Source organism: Triticum urartu, chromosome 2 (genome assembly GCF_003073215.2).
Source record: "Triticum urartu cultivar G1812 chromosome 2, Tu2.1, whole genome shotgun sequence".
In the NCBI taxonomy this organism is placed as follows: Eukaryota; Viridiplantae; Streptophyta; class Magnoliopsida; order Poales; family Poaceae; genus Triticum; species Triticum urartu.
This window is the reverse complement of record NC_053023.1, coordinates 36832431-36856695: the sequence shown is the minus strand read 5'-3', so window position 1 is coordinate 36856695 and position 24265 is coordinate 36832431. Positions and strand designations below refer to the sequence as shown.

At 42.4% G+C, this 24265-nt stretch overlaps 1 protein-coding gene, 1 non-coding gene and 1 pseudogene across 2 annotated transcripts; all 3 read left to right on the top strand.

The window, feature by feature from the left end:
* The first annotated feature begins 595 nt into the window (after positions 1–595).
* Positions 596–2313, top strand: LOC125540899 (annotated as a pseudogene).
* A 9231-nt stretch (positions 2314–11544) lies between these two features.
* On the top strand, positions 11545–21657 carry LOC125535477 (symplekin). Its single transcript, XM_048698532.1, has 28 exons — positions 11545–11844; positions 12235–12394; positions 12477–12572; positions 12657–12771; positions 12856–13018; positions 13233–13404; positions 13750–13875; positions 14025–14486; positions 14563–15150; positions 15351–15419; positions 16088–16204; positions 16287–16532; positions 17177–17224; positions 17306–17449; positions 17940–18017; positions 18096–18158; positions 18249–18356; positions 18525–18605; positions 18710–18757; positions 19184–19258; positions 19549–19644; positions 19745–19825; positions 19929–20000; positions 20246–20290; positions 20377–20460; positions 20841–20944; positions 21031–21203; positions 21360–21657. The coding sequence occupies exons 1-27, from the start codon at positions 11657–11659 to the stop codon at positions 21179–21181; spliced, it is 3780 nt and encodes a 1259-aa protein (XP_048554489.1). The 5' UTR covers positions 11545–11656; the 3' UTR covers positions 21182–21203; positions 21360–21657.
* Positions 21658–23034: 1377 nt separating this feature from the next.
* On the top strand, positions 23035–23194 carry LOC125541956. The gene has a single exon (XR_007297746.1). It is a non-coding gene; the product is annotated as a U4 spliceosomal RNA (small nuclear RNA).
* Positions 23195–24265: the final 1071 nt, after the last annotated feature.

Here is a 24265-nt window from a genome sequence, read left to right as displayed (position 1 = left end):
GCGCCCGTCAAAACATGCTTGGATGTGTGAGGGAGAAGTGAGCTTCTGCATTGCAAACGACCTTAATTATTTGTTTGATCTTGTTTGATGTTCAACACAGGATTGGACGTATGAGGAAGAAACGAGCTTCTATCTTGAAGACGACCTTAATTATTTATTTGATTAATTTATATGTATTATAGCCCATGGCAACGCATGGGCGCATTCTACTATTTTTGCAAATAGTTCTGTCTTTCTCTCGAGCATGGTCGCTAAACCTGGCTCTTGAGCCCAACGATACTTCCATTGTACCTTATACTCTTATTATGCAATAAAGTGATCATGTTTACCCCTAAAAAAAAGTCGTACGTAAGATCACGCTCCTTGCGATCAGACGGCTATGCACATCGCGAACAGACGGCCACGCACGCGGTTTATGCAATCTTTGGATCAGTCGGCTTAATTTGATCCATTTCCAACTAGTAACAAATAAGAAATATCAAATCAGTTCAATCGTTGCCGTTTCTGAAAGGTCTAGTGTTGATGCCATTTTTTTTTTTGTCCCGCGGAGAAAAGGAATCAATTGATCACCTGCCTGTCTTGCCACTCGAATGCTTCATCCTAAATTCCTAATTAACATGCAATCACTAATCATCTTGTAGCATCAACTTAATTACCGGCTTCCAAGTATGCTACTCGTAATCAAAAAGAAAAGGTATACCACTGATCTCTGGCCAATCAAATCTGCAATTCCTGTAAAAAAAAATCCTTACTTACCACTTTTGAAACACACTGCCCGCTATTAATACTGCCCTTAGAAGAAGATCGAGTTAGGAATTAGGAACTTAGAAACAAACAATCAATCAAATTCAATGGTGTGCACCATGTGTCGCGGCCTTTTGCTCCTTGGCCTCTTCCTGATCCTGACGCCGCTGGTGTGTGGGTACACCGACGGCGGGTTCAGCGTGGAGCTCATCCACCGGGACTCCCCCAGGTCGCCGTTCCACGACCCGTCGCTCACCCCGCACGGCCGCGTGCTTGCCGCCGTGCAGCGCTCGTACGCCGGCTCAGGCTCTCCCGACCCTGACGGCGCGGTGTCGGAGGTGATCTCAGGCACGTTCCAGTTCTTCATGTACGTCAACGTCGGCACGCCACCACCCGGATGCTGGCCCTCGTCGACACCGGCAGCGACCTCGTGTGGCTCAGATGCACCAACGGTTCTGCTTCTCCGGCACCGCCGCCGCTAGCAGCGGCAGCAGCAGCCGGCGGGACGAGCAGCGTGTTCGACCTGTCCTCCTCGTCGACCTACGGCCTCGTGGACTGCCAGTCCGACTCGTGCCACTCGGTCCACGGCACCTCCTGCGACGCCACCTCCTTGTGTCAGTACAGCTACTCGTACGTGGGCGGCTCAAGCAGTAGCGGCCTCGTCTCCACCGAGACCTTCACCTTCGACGACGCTCCCGGTGGCCCGCAGCTGCAAGTGCCCAGAGTCAACTTCGGCTGCGCCACCACCGCCAACTTCCCCGGTTACGGCATCGTAGGCCTCTCGGACGGGAAATCTTCCCTGATCAACCAGATGAGCGCGGCCACGTCGCTCGGCCGGAGGTTCTCCTACTGCCTCGCGCCCTACTTAAGCGACGCGTCCTCGGCGCTCAACTTCGGGTCCCGCGCCACCGTGACGGAGCCGGGCGCGGTGACCACGCCGATGGAGGCTTCCTACACCGTCGAAATCGTGGCCGTCAGGGTTGGGAACTCGATCATCAAGCTGCCGAATTCGAAGCGGTCCCCCGTCATCGTCGACTCCGGGTCGATGCTGACGTCCCTCGACGGGGAGCTGCTGGACCCCATCGTGGAGGCGCTCGCCCGGAGCATCAAACTCCCGCGCAAGCAGTCGCCCAACCCGGAGCTGTTTTCGGTGTGCTACCAGGCGGACGGCATGAAGGCGCTGGAGAAGGTTTTCCCGGACGTCACCTTGGAGCTGGGCGGGGGCGCCTTGGTCAAGCTCAAGGCGGAGAACGTGTTCATGGACCTTCTGCTACGGACCGTGTGCTTGGCCATCGTGCCGGTGAAGTATGAGGGTTCGGTTCCGACGATCGGCAGCGTCATGCAGCACAACATGCATGTCGGCTACGACCTCGACAAGCGCACCATCACCTTCGCCCCTGCCGACTGCGCCACCTCTTTCCCCTCTCCTCCCGCCTCTGTTGTCTAGCTGGTTAGCTAAAGCTAATTGCCAGGTAGTAATAATCACTAGGTTTAGGTTTTTTTTAAGAGTGAAAAAAGAAACAAACTCTTCAATGAAGGAACTTTTTTTTGGGTGGAAACAATGAAGTAGCTTGTGAACGCTCCAAACCGAATCAGGATAAGAAGGTGAATGATAGATCAAGAAATCAAATCCAAAAAAAAGGTAGAAGAACAAGGACAAGAAGCAAACGAACTAACATTTCCATTATTCCAAATTCTGAAAGAAAACTCCATATGTCGAAAAGCGGGTGTACATAGAAACAACGGATTTGCTATTTCACATACTTTCTAACCATATGATTTAGACACCATAGATTCGTGTTCTTTTGTCTTTTTTTTTTGTCTTTTGGCGTTGCCTCTGTATGTGTTGTTCGCGCATGGTTTCCCCTAGCGTTTAGGCCATTGATTTATTTTCTTAGAGCCCTCCTGTCTCCGCTCAGTGTTGGTTGCGGACACCAGTAATTTTTTTGCTTTTTATTTCATTTTTTTCTTTTTCAAATTTGTAAACTTTTTTTAATTCATGAAATCTTTTATTTTTTATTTTCTCCATTTTCTAAAAAATTAATTAAAAATCCATCGCTGTCAATTGACTGTCCACAATAAAAGAGGCTGTCTTTTTTCTTGTCCTAGTTTCATTTGGGATTATTTGCTACTAGCGGACATTCACTTTGGCACATGGGAGCATATGCTTCTGCCACCGGTAAAATATTTCAGAATGTCAAAAAATTCCAGAAAAAACATTGGTGTGTATATCAAGAGAATCTATGTGGGCACACCAAGTTTTGCGGAAGACATTTTTTGTAGCCTATGTAAAAAAGACAAAAAGATTGTCCCGTGAAATGCCTTTTTAACATCGAATTTTGTCTTTTTCACAAGCGAAAGGAAAGTTGTCAGTTTTTCGCAAACGAATTTGTGAGGCGTAGAATGTTGAGATGTATGCATGAAACCTTTTGTCACCATTTTGTGACATTTGAAATACATTTAAAACACATTTTTAAAGCGAGAAGCATATACACCCGTGAGCCAAAACGCCACTCACTAGTATTTATTTAAATGGCTAGATAACATGTTGGTAGCTAGTCTGATGCACATTTATGTTTGGGTGGCTGATCAACGCAAGTTGTTTGCTGTTGCCATCACATTCTTTTCTTCTATTTCCTTCTCTCTCTCTCTCTCTCTCTCTTCTCCTTCTTTTGCTTGTGTGTAACTATCTACTAACTCGAAAGAGACGGAAATCAAAACGGAGTAAGGATATTGGGTTTCCACCTTACCTATTTCATGTCGGTCTTTTGCATCCCTAAAAATGTCCTCAAAACCATTGACTCCCTTCGTAGGGCCTTCTTTTGGGCGGGAGAGGATTCTTGTTCAGGAGTTCAATGCCTTATTGCATGGAAAAATGCGTGTACACCTAAAATGTATGGTGGTTTAGGGCTAAAAAACCTGCATGTTCAAAACAATTGACTGCTCATGAAATTCGCAGCTAAGGCTTTATCCTCTTCTCCGACACCTTGGTTGGAATGCTTAGACCTTCAACATCCAAACGCACTAGTCTCCTCCCACCAAACCTCTTTTCTCTGCCGTACCATCTCCCAACAAATCCCCACCCTCCAGAAAATCTCCTTCGTATTAACAAACAGTAGTTCACACACATACTTTTGGGACGACACTTGGTTGACCCCAAGACCTCTAGCTACCACCTTCCCCCACCTCTTCTCACACTCCATTATTCCAAATTCTGAAAGAAAACTCCATATGTCGAAAAGCGGGTATACATAGAAAAAACGGATTTGCTATTTCACATACTTTCTAACCATACGATTTAGACACCAAAGATTCATGTTCTTTTGTCCTTTTTTTGTCTTTTGGCGTTGCCTCTGTACGTGTCGTTCGCGCATGGGTTCCGCTAGCGTTTAGGCCATTGTTTTATTTTCTTAGAGCCCTCCTGTCTTCGCTCAGTGTTGGTTGCGGACACTAGTAACTTTTTTATTTTTATTTCGTTTTTGTTCTTTTTCAAATTTGTAAACTTTTTTAATTCATGAAATCTTTTATTCTTTTATTTTCTCTCTTCCATTTTCTAAAAAAATAAAAAAAAATCCATCGCTGTCAATTGACTGTCCACAATAAAAAGAGGTTGTCTTTTTTCTTGTCCTAGTTTCATTTGGGATTATCTGCTACTAGCGAACATTCACTTTGGCACATGGGAGCATATGCTTCTGCCACCGGTAAAACATTTCAGAATGTGAAAAAATTCCAGAAAAAACATTGGTGTGTATATCAAGAGAATCTATGTGGGCACACCAAGTTTTGCGGAAAACCGGCATTTTTTGTGGCTTGTGTATAAAAGACAAAAAAAAATTGTCCCGTGAAATGCCCTTTTTAACACTGGATTTTGTCTTTTTCAAAGCGAAAGGAAAGTTGTCAGCTTTTCGCGAACGAATTTGTGAGGCGTAGAATGTTGAGATGTATGCATGAAACTTTTTGTCAGCATTTTGTGACATTTGAAATACATTTAAAACACATTTTTTAAGCCAGGAGCATATACACCCGGGAGCCAAAACGCCACTCACTAGTATTTATTTAGATGGCTAGATAACATGTTGGTAGCTAGTCTGATGCACATTTATGTTTGGGTGGCTGATCAACGCAAGTTGTTTGTTGTTGCCATCACATTCTTTTCTTTTGTTTCCTTTCTCTCTCTCTCTCTCTCTCTTCTCCTTCTTTTGCTTGTGGGTAACTATCTACTAACTCGAAAGAGACAGGAATCAAAACGGGGTAAGGATATTGGGTCTCCACCACAAATTCCCCGGGCCTATCAACATCTACTCATGACTATGTACTTGATGGATATCTCGGCAGAATATGTTGTAGTAATTGACAGCCCCAATTGGCGGACTTGCATTCCAATTATTTTGTTAATGGCATTAATGATGGATTAAATCGAGACAATAACGTGCTCTAGTGACATCGCCAAACAACAATGAGCACATACTAACACAGTGGCAGGAGGAAAGAGAAATCAGGCCTATATCTAATGATGAAGTGACAAAATGATTCCAAACAATTGATACCTCACAAAACTGTTAACTAGCTAATTGACACTTGTTGTGATAAGGAAATAATTTAGATAAGACATAACAAGAATATATTGGAAACCAGAAATCATGCCACTGCCCGGCAAAAAAAATTGACTATGGTACATTTAAAACAATGTTAGTGGACATGACATCTATATATCAGCATAATAAAATATGAGCTATGATTTGACGCAAATAATCTTAATCTTAGCATTCTAATCTAATCAATGACTCGAAAAGTTAAGTTCAGTATCGGTAAATTTTGCAGTGGAGTTCCAAACTTGTCCGCATCTTAAAGTCAGCACCACATTCCATGTAATATTCGTGCAAAATTACAAAACCAATCTAATTGCTGCGATGCTATTGAAAACTTTTCTCTTCGACGATTGTCGCAAGGGTCAATGGTTTGACCATGGTCTCAAATAACCACCCTGTCAGCACAATTCATTTTTTAGAGTGTGCGGATCCTGTCATGCATGCATGGTTGAACCTACCGACCGGACAAGATCTCGCTGCTTCACTGACGCATGAGAACTTGAGAAGGCAGCAGATCGAAGAAACACGAGTTGCAGGCCATGCAGGGTTCACACTGGCTCCTCCCACTCCAACTATAACCAGTTGGCACTTAACTAGTAGCAGTAGCAACTGCCAAGCAGTCATGCATGGTGGCGCCGATATGGTAACACTGCAACTACTGTATATACTACTCTCTCTCTCTCTCTCTCCTTATTAGCATGTTGCTGAGGAGGAGGGAGGACACAGGAATCTTCCTGCGCATGGCTGGCCTTTGTCCCATTAGAGGACACGGATCACAAATCGCCTCCTCAGAGGGACAATGGTTGGGAGGCAGGGAGAGCATGGGTGACAGGATGATAAAGTGTGTGTTTTTGGAAAGCAAAGAAAGGAAGCAACACATGGATCATCCATGGGCCTCCTGGATCTGATTAGTTAACTACTCAAAGCTGATGATAATGAGAGCTTTTCATTTCTGCATGCACATGCATGGCGACTAGGTGACTGAGAGACACTACGGGTGTGTTTGGTAGGGTGGATGAGGGCAAAAGTTCCCAATCCGATCCACTTTTGCTTGTTTGATAGGGTGCATGGGCTCACCTCAGTTATGCTCATCTGATGCATAAAAGTGCCCTCAGCCATGCTCATCTCATGCATCCCAGACAGGGTGCATGGAGGCAGCTATGCTGGCCCTGACACTCGTCCTCACCGATCAAACCATGTCCGGATATGTTTATTTTTTCAAAAAGAATCAAAATTTCAAAATTTGTTTAAATTTTTGAAAAACTTTAGAATTTCAGAAAAAATGAATTTCAAAATTGTTTAAATTTTCAAAAAAATCATAATTTCAAAATTTCTTTGGATTTTCAATAAATATTTGAAATTTCAAATTTTCTAAAAAAAATCATAAATGTTCGAAATTTCTAAAGGAAATCAAAATTTGTTTGAATTTTGAAAAAAAAGAATTTTAATTTTTTATAAAATATTCAAATTTTGTTTAAATTTTCAAAAAAAACTCGTAATTTCAAATATGATCAAATAAAAAAACAGAATTTCAAAATTTATTTTAATTTCCCAAAAAAGTTTAGAATATCAAAATATGTTTAAATTTGTGTTGACATTTTTTCGATTTTGTTCATCCATCAAAAAATATATTCAGAATTCGAAATTGTTCAGCATGTCTAAACACATGCAGGCTACCAAACAAAAATCTCAGCTCAGCATGTCTCAGTGCATACATCACTGCCAAACAACAGCAACTGTATGGACTTAGGGCATCTCCAGCCGTTGGCCCCCCAGGAGGGGCAAAAAATCACCCCCTGGGGGCGCACCGGCGCTAAACAGCGCACTGGGGGCGTGATGCCCCCCAGTCGCGGCCCCCCACGGGTTTTTAAAAAAGTCAAATACGGCACAAACACGACTCAAATTTAACGCAAACATCGGCGAGTTCGTTCAAATTTAAACATACTTTACAAAAAAAGGGAAAAACTACCGCGGGCTACCCCCGCCGTCTCCCTCGCCGCCCGCCTCGCCGCCCGCCCACGCGGTTCTACATGCCGAGGAGGCTGTAGAACCGCGTGTAGTCACCGCCGTCATCGTCGTCGCCCCCGCCTACGCCTCCGTCGTGCCTGCTGCATCCTTCCCTCGGTTGGCGCGGCGGGTTGGACGGTCCGGGGGCGTCGTCGTCGTCGTCGTTGTCGAGGACCACGATGTCGTGCTCATCCTCGCGCCCACGCTTGCGGGCGGCGATCTCCTCTAGGGCCCGGCGCTGCCGGACCATCTCGTCGCGGAGGTAGTCGTCCCGCGCCCACCGCAGAGCGTCCTCGTCGGAGAAGCCGCGCCGGGCTATCTCCTCATACTCCGAGGGGAGGCCGGGCTCGACGAGGACGAAGCGGCCGGTGGGGGAGGCGTTGTCGCCGATGCGGACGAGGCGATTGATTCGCCGCGGGAAACGAGGCGATGAGGACGACGAAGGGCCGAGAAGAGAGCCGTGTCGCTGACGCGGCGGGCCCGCGGCTGTTTCGCGCCAAAACAGTTCGCCCCGGCGCCCCCCAGCGCGCCGGGTTCGGCCTGGGTCCGCCGGCGCTGTTTTCGATCCAGGCCGGCGAAGATCGGGCTCCTGGGGCGCGACTGGGCCGATTTTTCGACGCCGGCGTAAAAAAAACGTCTGGGAAGGCCTTCCTGGGGCGCGGCTGGAGATACCCTTAGCATGTCTACACTCAGCATGTATGAGATAAAAACAACTAGACTAGGTCCATACATGCTACCAAACACATCCTACACTACACAACCGAGCCTGCCTGCCTACCTACTACTGCGGCTCCATTTGTTTTGTTCCGTGAGATCGCTTGGAATGTGAGTCATCGATCGCTTATCTTACTCATGTGTCGGGACGATGCATGGTTCAAATGAACACGCGATCGTATGCTTCGGAATTGATTGAAAAGTGGGATCCGCGTCGACGACAGGCGGACTCCTGTCAGGACGCACACACTTGCTCCCTGTTTTCCTGTCTCGCATCTTCAGATTTAGAGGGCAGCTTCCTCCTATCTTCCGTCCGTTGAACTCCACGTGCTTCATCTAGCTAGAGGCGAGCTAGAGCTGCTAAAAAGGTCCCGACCAGCGTCGTCGAGTCCGTCTATTCCCAGATCGTCCAGGATTCGACTGTTCAATCACGGCGGCAACTTACTTAAGAAAAGAAGTTCATTCTCACGTCAGCTAATTAGCCCTCCAAATGCCACAACCTGTTGCATCCCAACGACCCTACGTTGCATGGATACTTGGATATACGTCAATTTTCTAAAAATTAGGATACATGGATACGCTTTATATATATATATATATATGTTAATTATCAAAAATATGAATAAAAAATAAGGAGCTTCCATGTAAAAGCATTGCCTCAATAGAATTACTTCTCCTTTTTTTTGCACTTGGTCCACCTCTATCAGTTGGTAGTGGGATTTTCCTAGGTTTACTGCTCTCAATCGGTGCATACGCTCTCTCTTGCTCAGCTTTCAACTAAACAAGAATATCGATGGTCACCTTTTGACATGAACTCACCCCAATGTTGGAAATCTTTAAAAGGTGTGCCTTTGCTCTTGAGTAGATTTCATGTTCAACGAGGGGTTTCACGTATCCAAAATGTACCGCAGCAGTATCCCATGAGTATCAAACACTATTTTTATTTTTAAAAATCAAAAATCGAGGGATACACATCCTGCTGTATCGGGGCAGTATCCGGCTGGATACGCGCGCTATCTGAAGTATCTGCGCAATGTAGCAACGACCAAGCAAGTGAAACCTCCACTAATCAGCTGCTAAACTAGCTTTACGAGGGTATTGGTACTTTGATCAAGTAGGAGTTAGTTCAATAGGCTCTCCTTTCTTTTGTAGGAAAGAGTAGGCTCTCCTACCGCTTCTCTCTCAGCTCTCCTTCCTTTCCCCGCCACTCCGCGTTGTTTTGTCGGAGTGGGAGTGTCCAACTGCGTCGGGCCTTCACACATTACAGTGCTTGGAAGGATTTTGTGATATCCTCTCCATGTGAGCTATGAGGAGATCGATGAACTTTAAGGCCTTCTAGAGTTATGTTCTATGTACACTTCAAGCATAGGGAGCTCCCTCTCCATGTTGTGAAGTTCAGATCCACCACCCTATCTCTTTTCAAGTTAGGGTTCCACCATACCTTGGTGGAATATAATTTCAATTCTAGCTCATGCGGCTCCAAATCTTGTTGTTGTTATCTCTAACCGAACGCATCCTAATATGGTGAAATATTGATGTGTGAGAGCCTCTAGTGGTATCCAAATAGAAATATGTTGTATCACACATTTGATAAATAGTAGAAGAAGCTTTGGATAGCTTCAACTTGTGTGTTTTTTCACCTCGGTGAGTTTTTTTTTGTGAGAGCTGCTGGAGGTGATGTGTGCTGACAACACTCACAACTTGCCCTAGATTCATTTGGTGAAGCTGAACTCATACCATATATGTTGATGCATATGTTTGATCCTGCGATGAAGAATGAGTTGAGTTAGTACATAATAATAGTGCTAAAATTTCTTTAAAACATCTTCACTGTGCAATTCATTAATCTTTGTTGTGCAAAATACCACCAAGGACGAGCATAAATGCTAGGTCTCTCTTATTGTGAGACCGTAACAACTCTCGCCTACATGTTTCCTCGAGTGGGCCGGCCCAACAACCTAGCGAGCGGTTGTCGGAAGGTTCTATCTACATTTGGGATTTATCTAAAAAAATCAACATTTGGGATTGGCTTTACGAACCTTCTGTTCTGTGTGGTTTTTTTTTTGTTTTCCTACGTTTTCCTTCATCGGTTTACTGGTTTTTCCAGCTTTTGTCTTCTTTTCCCCTCCCCCCTTCTGTTTTTTAAATACATGTCAACTTTTTGTAACACATCTCAAATATCTTTCGTGTATAGGTGAACATTTTTAGATGCATGTTGAACAGTTTTCAAATTCATGTTGAATATTTATTCAAATACATGTCACACATTTGTAAAATGCACATTTGAACATTTTTTAATACACAGTGAACATTTTTCAAGAATGGCATTAACATTTTTGTAAAACAAGCAAACCATTTAGTTAGTATTTATGAAATTCTTTTCAAATGAGAAAAACATTTTTTATATGCTATGTATATTTTTTAAAAATTGCACGAACAGAATTTTACATTTCATGAACATTTTCTAAAATATCATGAACATATTTTTAAACGTTTGAACATTTTTGATATATCATGCATAATTATTTGAATGTCACAAATATTTTTAATCAATTATGAGAGAAATTTTTATATTTTCATGAGCATTTCTTAAACATCTAAACATTTTTGTAAATGTTGTGAAAATTTTGTTCAAAGGATATGAATATTCTTCTTATGCCATGAATATTTTAAAGAAAATTGGAGGAACAAACGGGAGCATATCATACAGAAACCAACATTCGATGAAAATCGGTGAAAACTATGAGAAAAAGATGTTTTGAAGTTTTAAATTTTTTTGAAGAAAATGTGGGATGTTAAGAGGATGATGTTTTATTAGCACACAAAATTTCAAGTTGAAACACATTGCGAGATGTGAGCTATGAAAAAGACAAAATCAGCATTGGATAGTCCAAAATAGTAATGTCACTATTCAGGGCTGAATTTGTCTTTTTCATAGCTCACATCTCATAATGTGTTTCAACTTGAAATTTTGTGTAGCAATAAAACATCACCTTCTTAACATCCCATATTTTTTTCAGATTTTTTTGAAACTTTAAAATATGGTTTTCATGAATTTTTCATTGAATATTGGTTTCCTATGCTATTCAACGCTGATTTAGTCTTTTTCATAGCTCACATCTCGTAATGTGTTTCAACTTGAAATTTTGTGTGGCAATAAAACATTATACTCTTAACATCCCACATTTTTTTAAAACTTTGAAACATCTTTTTCTCGTGATTTTTACCGGTTTTCACCAAACGTTGGTTTCCGTATGATATTCTGCCTCAAACTATTGCTGCACTACCGTGAGCGGCCTAGCTGTAGGCTAGACCGACATACTCAAATCGCAGGTTTCTCTCTCAAGAAAAAACAAAACTCAAATCGTAGTAGGCAATCACGGTTCAGTCCGCAAAAGCCAGAGTTCATTCTTGTCGCTGCTCGGCCCATCACACTTAACAGGCCTGCTTACGCCCCGATTGGATACTTAAAGGCACCAAAAGGGCCGAGCCATTAATTTAAGCAAGAAACAGGAAAAAGGTTTTAAGTGGGGGAGAAACCACTACTCCCAGGACGCGCGTCGCCGGGGATCGCCGGAGCTAGGGTTCCGTCCGACCGTCCGATGGCGGTGGCCCTCCCGCCGGCCTTCCCTCCGCACGGCCTTCCCCAGCTGGACGCTTCTGCCGGGGACATGGGCCCGCGCCTCCTGCAGGTGCGCGGGCTCCGCCGGCTGCCGCTCCACGAGCTCGTCCCCCGCCTCGCCGAGCTCCGCGCCGACGAGGCCGGCCCCGTGCGCAAGGTCGTCGTCGAGTGAGTGCTCCCGCTCCTCTTATTCGGCCATTCCGTCGGGGCACTTCAGTGCTCTGTCCCGCTAGTCAGTTTCGTCTGCAACTTAACCTTGCAGCCTCCTGCCAATTCGGTTCGAGATAACTTAAATTGATAGTGAATTCATCAACAAAAGTAGCAGTAAAGTTAACCAAATGTGTAGTTTCTGTTATAAATGTTCTGGAGTTCTATACGTTGCAGTGGCCAATTACTCAAATGTGCAATTTATACTAGTACCAAATGCTAAGGTTTCATGTGGTGAAATGGCAGCTGAATGCTTTCTCTCATGATATCATCTGATATTGTTTTCGCCACGCACTGAAATATGCTCATATCTTGGCTTATGTTTTAATTCAACTCGTCCACCTGACATAGGATGATTGGTGAGATTGGGTCAAAGCACACTGTGTTTATACCTGACATGATGCCCTCTCTGCTGGATCTTTTGAACGATGAGACGCCGGCGGTTGCGAGACAGGCTGTTAAAACAGGAACAGACTTATTTGCCAAAGTACTGCAAGAGCTCGTTATCCAGGTAACTCTTAACAGCAGCACCTTTAAGAGTTGCCTGTGTGTGGACTTTGGCTCATGTTGCTGTTTGCCGGTTCTAAATCCAGGGTTTGTTCTCGAGTGGGGGGATTGACGAGTCACTCAAGTCATCATGGGAATGGATGCTCAAGCTTAAATCAGCGGTATCGCTCATGGCATTTCAGGTAAGCCGCTATCCTCTTTTTGCATCCAGTTAATTGCATCATATCGGCTTACAGTTTCTTTCATTTGTGGCATTTCCATGTCAGCCTACCAGCAATGAAGGAGTCAGGATGCTGGCTGTTAAGTTTGTTGAAAAAACAGTTCTTATGCACACCCCGGATCCTAATATCACATCTGATCCACCAAACCAAGCTACAGAAGGTGGAACATGTGCTGTACTACTTTATACAAATGGCCTGTTTTAAAATTGGATTTATGACATGATAAATTGTCATCCCTTTGCAGATATGGGATTCAATATAGCATGGTTAAGGGGAGGTCACCCTTTGCTTAATGTTGGTGATCTAGCCATGGAAGCCAGCCAGAGCCTGGGACTGTTGCTAGAACAACTTAAGTCTCCTAAAATAAGATTACTCAGCACTTCAATGATCATTGTCTTTGTTACTAGGTTGGTCTCATCCATTTGTATTCCATTACTATTATTTTTGTGCATGTACGGTTTATATCATCTTTCGAGCAATAAATTTCCTGAAAGATGGTGCTGTGTCATTTCTTCATTCTTTTTGTAGAAAATTTTCAGGTTATAGTCCTTTACATTAGCATCTGTATATGTTCTGATGCATGTGTTTCTTACTTCATCTTCTAATATCAACTTCTCCCAGTCTCTCGGCTATTGCTCAAAGAAGGCCTTCCTTTTATGGACGCATACTGCCAGTTTTACTTTCTTTGGACCCAGCAAATACCATTATCAAAGTGCAAATTCCAGGCGCATTCCATGCTTTGAAGAGTGCCATTGATGCATGCCTGAAATGTACACATTCAAGTGCTGAGCCGGTACTTCTTTTACCTTCTTGCAGTAAATTGTAAGATGCTATGTATAATATCTGTTTTGTCAAGGAACTTTACTTGATATGCATATGCTTTTTTCAGTAGTACTCCCTCCGTTCCGAAATATAAGTCTTTTTAGATATTTCAAATGGACTACAACATATGGATGTATGTAGACATATTTTAAAGTGTAGATTCACTCATTTTGCTCTGTATGTAGTCACCTATTGAAATCTCTAGAAAGACTTATATTTTGGAACGGAGGGAGTATATGACATCTCTCACTTAATGCTTACATTTTCAGAATCCGCTCTAGGTGCATTCTTACTAATTTGAAGTTCTATTTTTCAGTGGCGAGCTCGTCTATTGGAAGCTCAAAATATTATAAACCAGGGAGATTCAATAGCTGCAAATGATTCAAATGCTGGTAGGAGTGCTGGAGACACGTCAAACAGGGCCGAATCGTTGCCTCTGACAGTATGTACCTCTATATCTAAATTATATCTCTTCTGCAAATTCCAACCTTTGCAATGAGCCCTCCCCCACCCCCACCCACCCACATACACCAAGTATTGATTCAATCTATAAGTGTTTCAAAATAACTATAAACTATGTTTCTATGACAGGAAACAAGCACCGACAACAGTAACAAGCGGAGTCTGGCTGATGACATGAATAATATTCTAGAAGATGATGGTCATTCCAGTAAAAGGGTCAAACAATCACATGATTCTCAGGAACATAGTGAAGAGGCAAACAAGAGAAATACCGAGGCAGCCTCTGTTGATTCATCATCCAATCAACCCACCCCTGCAAGAACTGAGAATTCTGAAGCTGTATATCAATTAATTGGTATGTTTGCTGCATTAGCTGCGCAAGGCGACAGAGCTGCTGGATCACTACAAATCCTGTCATCCAGTATCGCTGCTGACCTATTAGCAGAGGTTGTAATGGTTAACATGCAACACCTGCCAGTTTCTGGTCCTGAAGTAGATCAACGACAACATCCTTCAACTAGCCAGTCCTCTGTTGCTCCTAGTCGGAATCTTCTTTCAGGTCGCTTTCCGATGTTAGAGGCTCTGTGGAAGGTAGTTTCTCTAGCTGTCCCTGCTTATTTTGTTAGATTTTCTTGTTTCATTTTGTTTATTGAATCCTCCATTTCAGACAATAAGTGAAACTGATCAAGCTGAAGCACCTCCAGCTAAGGATTCTGCTCTGGTGACATCTGCTGCTGGTGAGATCATACCAGTTCTTGTCAGTTCTCCTGTTCCTTCTGCATTAAAAACACCGAAGGAGGAGGACATTAGTTCAGCAGTTCCACTAGATATAGAAATGGTAGAGGCTAAAGTGCCCACTGCAGATGCCACTGGGTTATCGATGGAGATTCAGGAATCATCAGAAACTTCCCATGCTTCTACAGAACCTCAGGGAACCCAAGAACATTCTGGCAGTTTTGTTACTCCATTGCCAGCTGACAATTCTTCTGTTGGTATCAGTTTGGCTCAATGTTCAGAAACTCGCAGTCCAAGCTCCTCTACTATTGACGGAAGCCAGTCACAGTTTTCATCTTTGAATGCCCCTACTTCACAGTATGTTCTTCCAAAATTGGTTGTGACTAATGTCGACCTGACCGATGAGGCTAAAGATCTCCTTCAGAAAGAAGCGTTTCTGCGTATTCTTGAGAGAGATAAGCAAGTAGAGTCTGGTGGTTCGAAAGCTCGTCTTCCGTTGCTTTCTCACCTAAGTGTTGAGGTATTGATCACCATTCCTCCTGTCGAGTACCATTCTTTGCCTTGAACTTTGCTTAATCGTATTTGTGTGCACCACTTTTTGGCTATTTAGAAATCCCAAATCAGTTTCTCTAGAAACACTGAACTGTTACTTATGCTCTAGTTTCTTGTATACTGTATTATTGACATGCTCTCTCTATTTTACGGTACTTTCTCATGCAGTTTCCTTTGGAGCTGGACCCTTGGGAGCTTCTCAAAAAGCATGTACTATCTGACTATGTAACTAAGGAGGTAAGACTCGTATAAATGGTTTTCTGTAAGTGTTATCTTAGTTATTATCCAGGAAAGAACTGGATGGCTAGTGATTTAACCCCAAAAAAGCCCAAATCAGAGCTTTGTCCTACTTAGGTGTCTGAACTAAGGTGGGAATCAGGTTCAGCCACCTGATATGTATATCCAGTCAAGTTTATTACTGGCAAGTACTTGCATAGAATACTTGTCCTAGGAGCCAATAGATACCCTGTCTGACAGCAGAGAATCAGATGCAACAAAATACCAGTAGAATTACAAAAGAAGAAAAACAAACCCCCAGAACACTTCTGCCAAATGAAAACGAACATAAATATATTTTTCACCATCACTTGCAATAATTTGTTCTTTTCTAGATTTGTACCATGTCTATGATCTGTTGTTCAACCAATGACCCAGTGATTGAATAAGTGAACTAGTGAATAAGCATGTTATCATTCTTGTTCATCTATATATTGTGTTGGCTTATTATGCATGTGTTCTTGATTTCATGTAGCAAGATTAGACAGACTGGTAGAAATTGTTATTATATGATAATGTTTGCCATTTTATGTTTGGTGCAACCTTCCTAGTTTGCTTATGTGGTTACTTACATGGTTTCACTCAATATGCCTCCTCCAGTGATTTCTAACTCATCTTTCCTTGAGCAGGGACACGAGTTGACACTGGGCATCCTGAACAGATTATATCGCGAGGCAGAACAGGATCAGGACTTCCTTTCATCTAGAACTGCAACATCAGTTTATGAATCATTTGTTCTGACAATAGTATGTCTCCTTAAAACTTTGGTAACTTTGACACAGCTACCTTTTCTTTGTATCATGACCAACCATTTTCCTTTTTGCCTAGGCTGAAAATCTTCGTGATATGTTTCCGGCTTCAGATAGATCACTTGGCAAATTGCTTTGTGAGATGCCATACCTACCAGAAGGTGTATTAAAATTGCTAGAGGGTTTATGTTCTCCTGGAAATAATGAAAAGCAGGACAAGGATCTTCAGAGTGGTGACAGGGTAACTCAAGGTCTAAGTGCTGTCTGGAACCTTATCATGTTAAGACCTCCAAATCGGGACAGATGTCTGGACATTGCTTTACAGGTGCTGTATGGATACCCTGATATATTACTGATAAATATTTTAACATATATGTGGGATATGCTTGCTTAGCCATATAGCTCTATTAATATCATCCGTCTGTCGAGCAGTTTTAACATGGTCCCTCTTACCTCCTCTTTTCACGTGAGAGGTAAGAGTATATAATAGATCTGAACCGTTGATTTCATTAAGTAGTGGGTACTCTTACCTTCTTACCTCCCATGTGAAAAGAGAAGGTAAGAGGGACCATGTTGAAATTGCTCCTGTCTGATTGGTCGCTAACTGACAAGCGCACGTTTGGGACATCTGTTCTGACTTCTGATTTGATGGCACAGTGTAAATAATAGCAAACATATCATGGATTTCAGTTCCATTTTCTTTTGCATGTTTAGTAGCATTGTGAAGCACTAAATCAATCTTAATCGCTTCTTTCGAGCATGGCTGAACCCTAAAATATAAGAAATGGTCAATCATTTATATTTCCCTTTCACTTACATGAGCTTTGGATTAAACTCTGAGCATGTAATTGCAGTGCATAAAACTTCCACACTGGTTTGTTTTTATGATCTAGTACAAATTTTCTGCTTCAAGTATAGTCTTTAGTGCCATTCCCTTCTTATGTCACTAAGTAGCAGTGTTTCTTGCAGAGTTCAATCAATCGTCTAGATGAGGTCCGCATGAAGGCAATACGTTTGGTAATCCCTTGATCCTTCCTGCTTGTAAGAAAGGTGCACATATGTGATTTTGTTCACTTCATTTGTCATTTGTAATAACAGGTAGCAAATAAACTATTTCCCATGGCAAGCATTTCCAAAAGGATTGAAGATTTTGCAAATGAAAAACTTAATTCAGTCCTAGAAGTGATTCCAGCGGCTGAATCTGCGTCAGCTGCTGAGATGGCCACACCCGAGGTTCACCAGGTTTGCTTCCTGCTCTAATTTCTTTCACATATTCCTTTGCTGCTATCTGAACTCACCATGGATTTAGATGATTCTTAAATTGGATTGTGTTGTATTCCATTATAAAGTTGATAAATAATCTCAAGAGAAACTGTTGAAAACAGAGAAAATATTGATAAACCAGTGTACTTAGGCATGCAAATTTGGAACCTTTAGGGTACACCCCGACCCTACTTAGTTCAACCAAATGAACTAAAATTTCAAAAGTAGTGTGAGTTCTGAAAATTTACTTTCACTTAGTTGAACCAAGGAGGATCGGAGGGTACCCTCAAGGTTCCAAATTTGCATCCCTAAGTATACTGCTGTAAATGAAAAGAGGTGCAAACATTATTAGTAGGATATGCAGGTGTCTTAATAATATATTGGCTTGGGACGTACTCTTAGCATCATAACTCTCATTGTTTTCCGTTTCCTTTCAAAGCAAAATTTGGTTGACTTTCTGTTTTTGAAGGATGGTGGTTTAGAAAATTTATCCTCGGTAGCAGATGCTCTAACTTTGATGTCGCTGTATTTTGCTCTGTGTACCAAGGTTAGTAGTTCTCCTTTGTAACCCTTTGTCTGATTGTGTGAATTCTACTAACAGCATATGGTTTGTATCTTACTGCAGAAGCACTCCCTTCTCCGACGTGTATTTGAAATATATGGCAGTCTTCCACAGGCTGCCAAACAGGTCTTGCATCCAACATTCTCTGTGATGCCATTAGATCTTATTCAATCCGCCATGGCTCGTTTTCTATAACATAAATTCTATGTTTTCCAGGCAGTTCACAGACAAGTACCCATTCTGATTCGCACGATACGTTCCTCTCCTGACCTTCTTGGTATCATCTCAGATCCACCAGCTGACTGTCGGGGCCTACTCATGCAGGTGCAAGTTGCGCTTTTCTTTGCCTATTAAGATATGCCGTCTTCTATTTGTCAAACTTCTACATTACAATGTTTGGGAAAGAGGGTTCATGAAAATATAACTTGATCATTGAATTTCTTTTATTTGATTGCTTTTGTATAATCCAAGATATGTTACATTGTCATGCAGGTTTTACAGACTCTCACTGATGGTGCAGTGCCATCTCAAGATCTGATTTCTTCCATAAAGAACTTATATTCAAAAACTAAGGTTATCTACTTCTCTCTATCTGAGTTAAGCTTCAAGTTCTTGCTGGCATTTATATGATCAGATTGTGTGATTCTAATTTACAAAACATTGTCTTCATTTTGCAGGATACTGAGTTCCTTTTCCCAGTCATGGCTCATCTGCCAAAAGATGAGGTTTTCTCTTTTACATTCTTAGAACATTTAAGATATTAAAAATAATTAGCAGTATGTACTGTATGTCTACCTTTTTGTACTATAGAATGTATATGGTGGTTATACTTAATGAATAGCTGACGTAATAAGTGTGCACATGGTAGCTGAAATGCTCACGTTATATTCAATTTAAGTTGACATGGCAACATGTTGTGGGCAATGGTTAATGTTTTGAAAGAAAACTCATGTTCTGGTTGGTATTAGATTTATTTCTCGAACCAGTGGTTGTGGACCTTGACAGTAACTGACTTGGTTCATTAGTGGAGCAAAAATTTAAGAATTATAGTCGAGATATCACATGTATTCTGTAGGCATTGCTGCCAAGGTATAACTTATGTTTTGTATGTAGTTTCATGTTAGTTATTCTTTGTTTTGTCCTTTTTTCAGATTCTGTCTGTGTTTCCCAATATTGTTAATCTTCCGGTGGATAAGTTTCAAGTTGCCCTTTCTCGAATCCTGCAGGTTGGTTTTTTCTCTACTTTTTTTCCCTTGGCTATGATTTGAAACATTATGCTGGTTCATCAATTGTAAGTTAGAAATAAAGCACTAGTGTTTGTTTATATCTGAGCGTGTTTCTTGCACACTTTATGTAAAATTTCGTACCTTCAAGGTTTTCTTGGAAAACTTATTTAGCTCACTCTTGGACTTCTATTTCTCAAGTCACTTTAATATGCTTCACCTTTTGTTTGTTTTAAGGTCTTTCCTCTTCTATGCAATGTTAATCAGGCAGCATAACTTCCTACCTATTGCAGGGATCACCACAACATGGCCCTATTCTTGACCCATCAGAAATTTTGATTGCGATTCATGTAATAGATCCTGAAAAAGAAGGAATACCACTGAAAAAGGTCTGTTAGTTTTCCACTTTTCCATTTGTTAAAATTCACATCACTTGGCGAGTTAATTCGCTACACTGACGGAGTGATAATTTATATTAATTTTCTGTAGGTTATGGATGCATGTGCTGCCTGCTTCGAGCAAAGGACAACATTCACTCAGCAAGTTTTGGCAAAAGCACTAAACCAACTGGTATCTATTTCTGGATATTATCACATTTTCCATTGTATGTGGCTATGTGCCTTATGATGTGATAATCTGTTGGCTCTTTCCTCAAATCCTTGTGTTTCCACAGGTTGAACAGATTCCCCTACCTTTGCTGTTCATGCGAACTGTTATGCAAGCGATAAGTGCATTTCCTGCCTTGGTAAGCCAATTGTCTGAACCCATTTTGTGTCAGAAATATGGCTTATGTACCTCATGCTCTAATCTAGCATGCGAGAGACTTGCCTGGCACGAAGTATATATGTGGATATGGATGATCTTGGTGTGGTTTATGCATTATCATCATGCTGAAGTCAACAGTTCTCAGTTTTGCTGAAGGCAACAGCTCTCAGTTTTGCTGATTTGTTACCCGGTATATTGTAACCTGATAGTGAGACTTCCTTGCAGGTGGATTTTGTGATGGAGATCATGTCACGCCTTGTTAACAAGCAGGTGCTCACTTTTGTGTTGGACATGAATTCAGTTAGTGTTTTTTGTTTCATTTCTGACGCTTTTCAGTCATCATTTTGTCATGGCAGATATGGAAATATCCGAAGTTATGGGTAGGATTCCTGAAGTGTGCTATCCTGACAAAACCTCAGTCCTATGGTGTGTTACTGCAGGTTTGTTCACTTCTCTTCTCCCGATACACCTACTACATGTGTTCTTTCGTATGCAAGAAAAGTTTCTAGGATGTGCATCAAGTGTTAGCTGTTCTTTTTTCATTAACGTACAAGAGGTACTAAAATTTTAGTACAGAGTGCATCATGTGTTGATAATGTATACTAAAATTTTAGCGAGTGCCACAAACAACTCTTTGTTTTATCTAATAGTTAGTTCCAGAAACAGAAATGGTAACGTCCTAATAGTTGAAGGTTAAACTGCCGATTGATATTTACTTTTCTCATAAGCCTGCACCAAATTTCATAATTATTCCTGTTCAAAAATAGAAAAAACTGTCGTGTATCAAGATTTGTCCGTAACATCACACTCGGTTTGTCAGTTACCAGCTCCACAACTCGAAAATGCCCTGAATAAGAACCCTCTACTGAAGGCGCCCTTGGTCGAGCATGCCAGCCAGCCAAACGTGCGATCAACTCTCCCGAGGTTTGTCGCCTTGCTCTATTCACTATACAATTTCAAATGCGTGGGGCTGGATCTGATTGGAGCTTATGCCTTTTTTTTGTGGGCAGATCTATCTTGGTGGTTCTGGGTCTCGCCGAAGATCAACAGCAGCAGCCCGCACCTGAGGCACAGAGCAGCCAGAACCAGGCCGCGGAGACCAGCAGCTCCGCCGCAGAGGCCACGACGGAAGTAACTCAGGAATCCTCCGCCGCCAGTTGACATTTCCCCCGCAGCAGTGCTGGTAAGTGCCTCCCACAGCATATCATTGATTATATATATATGCCCTTGTTTGTTCGATCATCAGGAACGGCATTCTTTGTGTCTCTGTATTTCCTTTAGGGAAGATACGGACATTGCGTACCGTTAATGATCTGGACTGATCGGTGATATATCGCAGGCCTTCTCTGTATTTGCTGGAACAGAATGGAGGCATTTGGCAGGCGACGAAGTGCTGCCTGCATTAATGTAGTACCGGGAAAGATGGCATGGCAAGACCATGTGGCGAAGCAGTGTTCAGCTGCTGCGCGATTTGTATAAAACATTTATTACGCTAAGAATTTGAAAATAGTGGTAGGAGAAAGTTGTTGCTGAGCCCTGCTGTTCTTTTGTTTTGGTAACCTGTAATTCCAGTCCACTAAAGTGGTATGTAGAACATTAAACAAGGCTTGTTGTCAAAAAAGTTCTGAATTTGTGTACTATCTTGTTCTATTAAGCTGTTCGTAACGGTGCATTTGAGCTCGGGATTAGAAGGACACTTTTGTGTGACGAGGATCTTTCTTGCTAAATGGAATGTAGTAGCATCTCTCGAACTATGCAGTTTGTTTGTTTGTTTGTTTGTTTGTGTGAAGAGCTCGCTACCCAGTTACAGAAGTGGCCTGTTCCTCTGCTTGCTCTCCATCCAGTGTTACCAATGGCGTAGTGCGTGTCAAATTGCTGCAGACATAGGCTAGGTTTGGCATGCCTCCGGCTCTGCAAACAAAACAAAAAAGCTTGGACTCCACTACAAATCTGGCAGATTTTTTAGCAAATCGGACGTTTTCCCTAGCCAATTATGTTCTTCGAGGACGGCAAGTTTAGTTGGTGAGCAACCGAGCATGGCAAACCCGCCTCGGTTTTAGCACAGACGAACACGAGAGCCAGAACAGACGAACAGCTTCGTCCCTCCTCGACCAGCCAAGCCAGCCCACTTCCTTTTTCAGCTGCGGGAGAAGCCGTGGTTGCTCTCTTTAATTAGTCTGTTAATGTTGATAGAGTAGCCTGTTAGGTTAAGCTAGGGCTCACGTGAGCAGATGATTAGCCAATGTACGCACTAAGCACTGCAGTACGGGATAATTTATCATTTGATTTTCAAGAAAAAAAGATGGTGGTTCAGTAAACTGAACTGCAACTGCATGCTGGGCCTTCAGAGCTAGTAACTGTAGCCCGGGTAAATGTAAATGCCTCCCACAGCTTCACTGATGTGGTAAGAACTTTTAGTACGTACTCCCTCTGTAAACTAATATAAAAGCGTTTAGATTACTAAAGTAGTGATCTAAACGCTCTTATATTTGTTTACGGAGGGAGTACTACCCGGTCATAGAAGTGCTCTGTTTGTCTTGTCCTGATGTAAGTGGAGATTCAAATAAAATTTTCGAAAACTGAAGCCACCACCCAAAGCATTGTGTACCTTCAAACCTTTCAAACTTAACATCGCAGAAGAAAAGAAGGAGGTTCCAAATTTTGAATCACGCCTTCTTCAGAGAGATAGAGAATCTTTTTTTTTTTTGGTGAAAAGATAGATTTTTCTTTGAGGGATTTGTGAAAAGATAGTTAGAGAATCGTGTGAGTCTTGGGCTCAGATAGAGAGCCTGCTGTATATACGCGCCTAGGCCAGCCAGATCGATGGGCCTCACTGACCGGCCGGCCGGCAGCGTAGGAAAGGAAAAAGCCTGGTCGATGCTGAACCGACGTGAGAGAAGGCCGGCAGCGTCTGAGAACGACTGAGAACGTTATTAGTCCCACCTCGGCTAGCTACGAGGGGCTGGGTGCAGAGCTCGGCTATAAGAGGGAGGGGGGCGCCCACGTTGGACGGCATCTTTGCGCTTGGGGCAATGACGCAGCTAGTGAGGTAATACCGAGGCGCGTCAATTGCTGGTTGAAAACTATTTCAAACCCCCTCTTTGGCACTCCCTCTGTGGTGGGCCACTGAGAATTTCTGAAAGGGCTCCTTCTCCTTCGGGACTGGGTAAAGCCCTACAATACCCAAATTTAAATCTTTTTCTTGCCGCTGGGTTTATCAGCCGTAGCGTTTGATTGTCAGTAGGTTCTCTCTTCTGTCAGTGCAACCAGCATCGTCGGAAAAAAAGTAGCGTTTGGTTGTCTGGGATTTTGATGGTTGATGAATTGTTGTGGCCACACAACTGACATTATAACAACGGCACGCTTTCACAGACAGAACCACCACCGCAGGATGAACAAAGAATGCAGAGTACCAACCAGGCCGCGCACACATCACCATCTCTCTAACCAAACTTCATTTCTCTCCTCAATTTTGAGTTGCACAAACAAAACTGAAGACCTCTGATGGCGACGGTGATGGCCAGACCGACGGTGGCAAGCATAGATTTAGGTTTTTTAGATAGATGTTTTATTACTTGTTTTTCACATTTAGGGATCTATGGTGGACTTGATCTAAGTTATTTTTCTTACCTCTCAACCCACACTGTCTTGAAATATATTCAGTAAGCAGGTCTTTGGTGAAATATATTCAGTCTATACGCTCAAACTCTCTAGTCACCCCAAGCACCAACAGCACACATTTGCGAGCTAAAGTACATTACCATAGCTAGTAGCTCTGCCGCAAAGTGCAATTCCTTATGAAATAGACCCGCTGTCCAAGCTAATCCTAATTTACTCTCAAGTGCACACTCAACATCTGAAAGTGCAGCTTTCTGCCAGCCATCAAACAAACCCTAATTTACTCTCAAAATAAATGTATGTACACACAACTTCTGAAAGGCATTTAGTTTAACTTTGTGGTAGTTCGGAATAATCCATCATTCTCGCTAATATTTCCTTACTTCTACAACATGAAAACATTTGCTTCATTGTTAACTGTTCAAACTAGTTAAGCTGAGATTTCTTACTTATTAAATGCCCCCCCCCCCTTTTTTTTTATGGATGTGGTACCCATCCTAGCACTTTCCATGGGCAGGTCAGTGAAGAAATGGCGGTCAAATCACGTCTATAATCTTGTGGTTTTGCTGCTGCTGTTGTTTTTTGGAGAGAAGCTTGAGCAGTTTTGGAGCCACAAACTTCATCAGT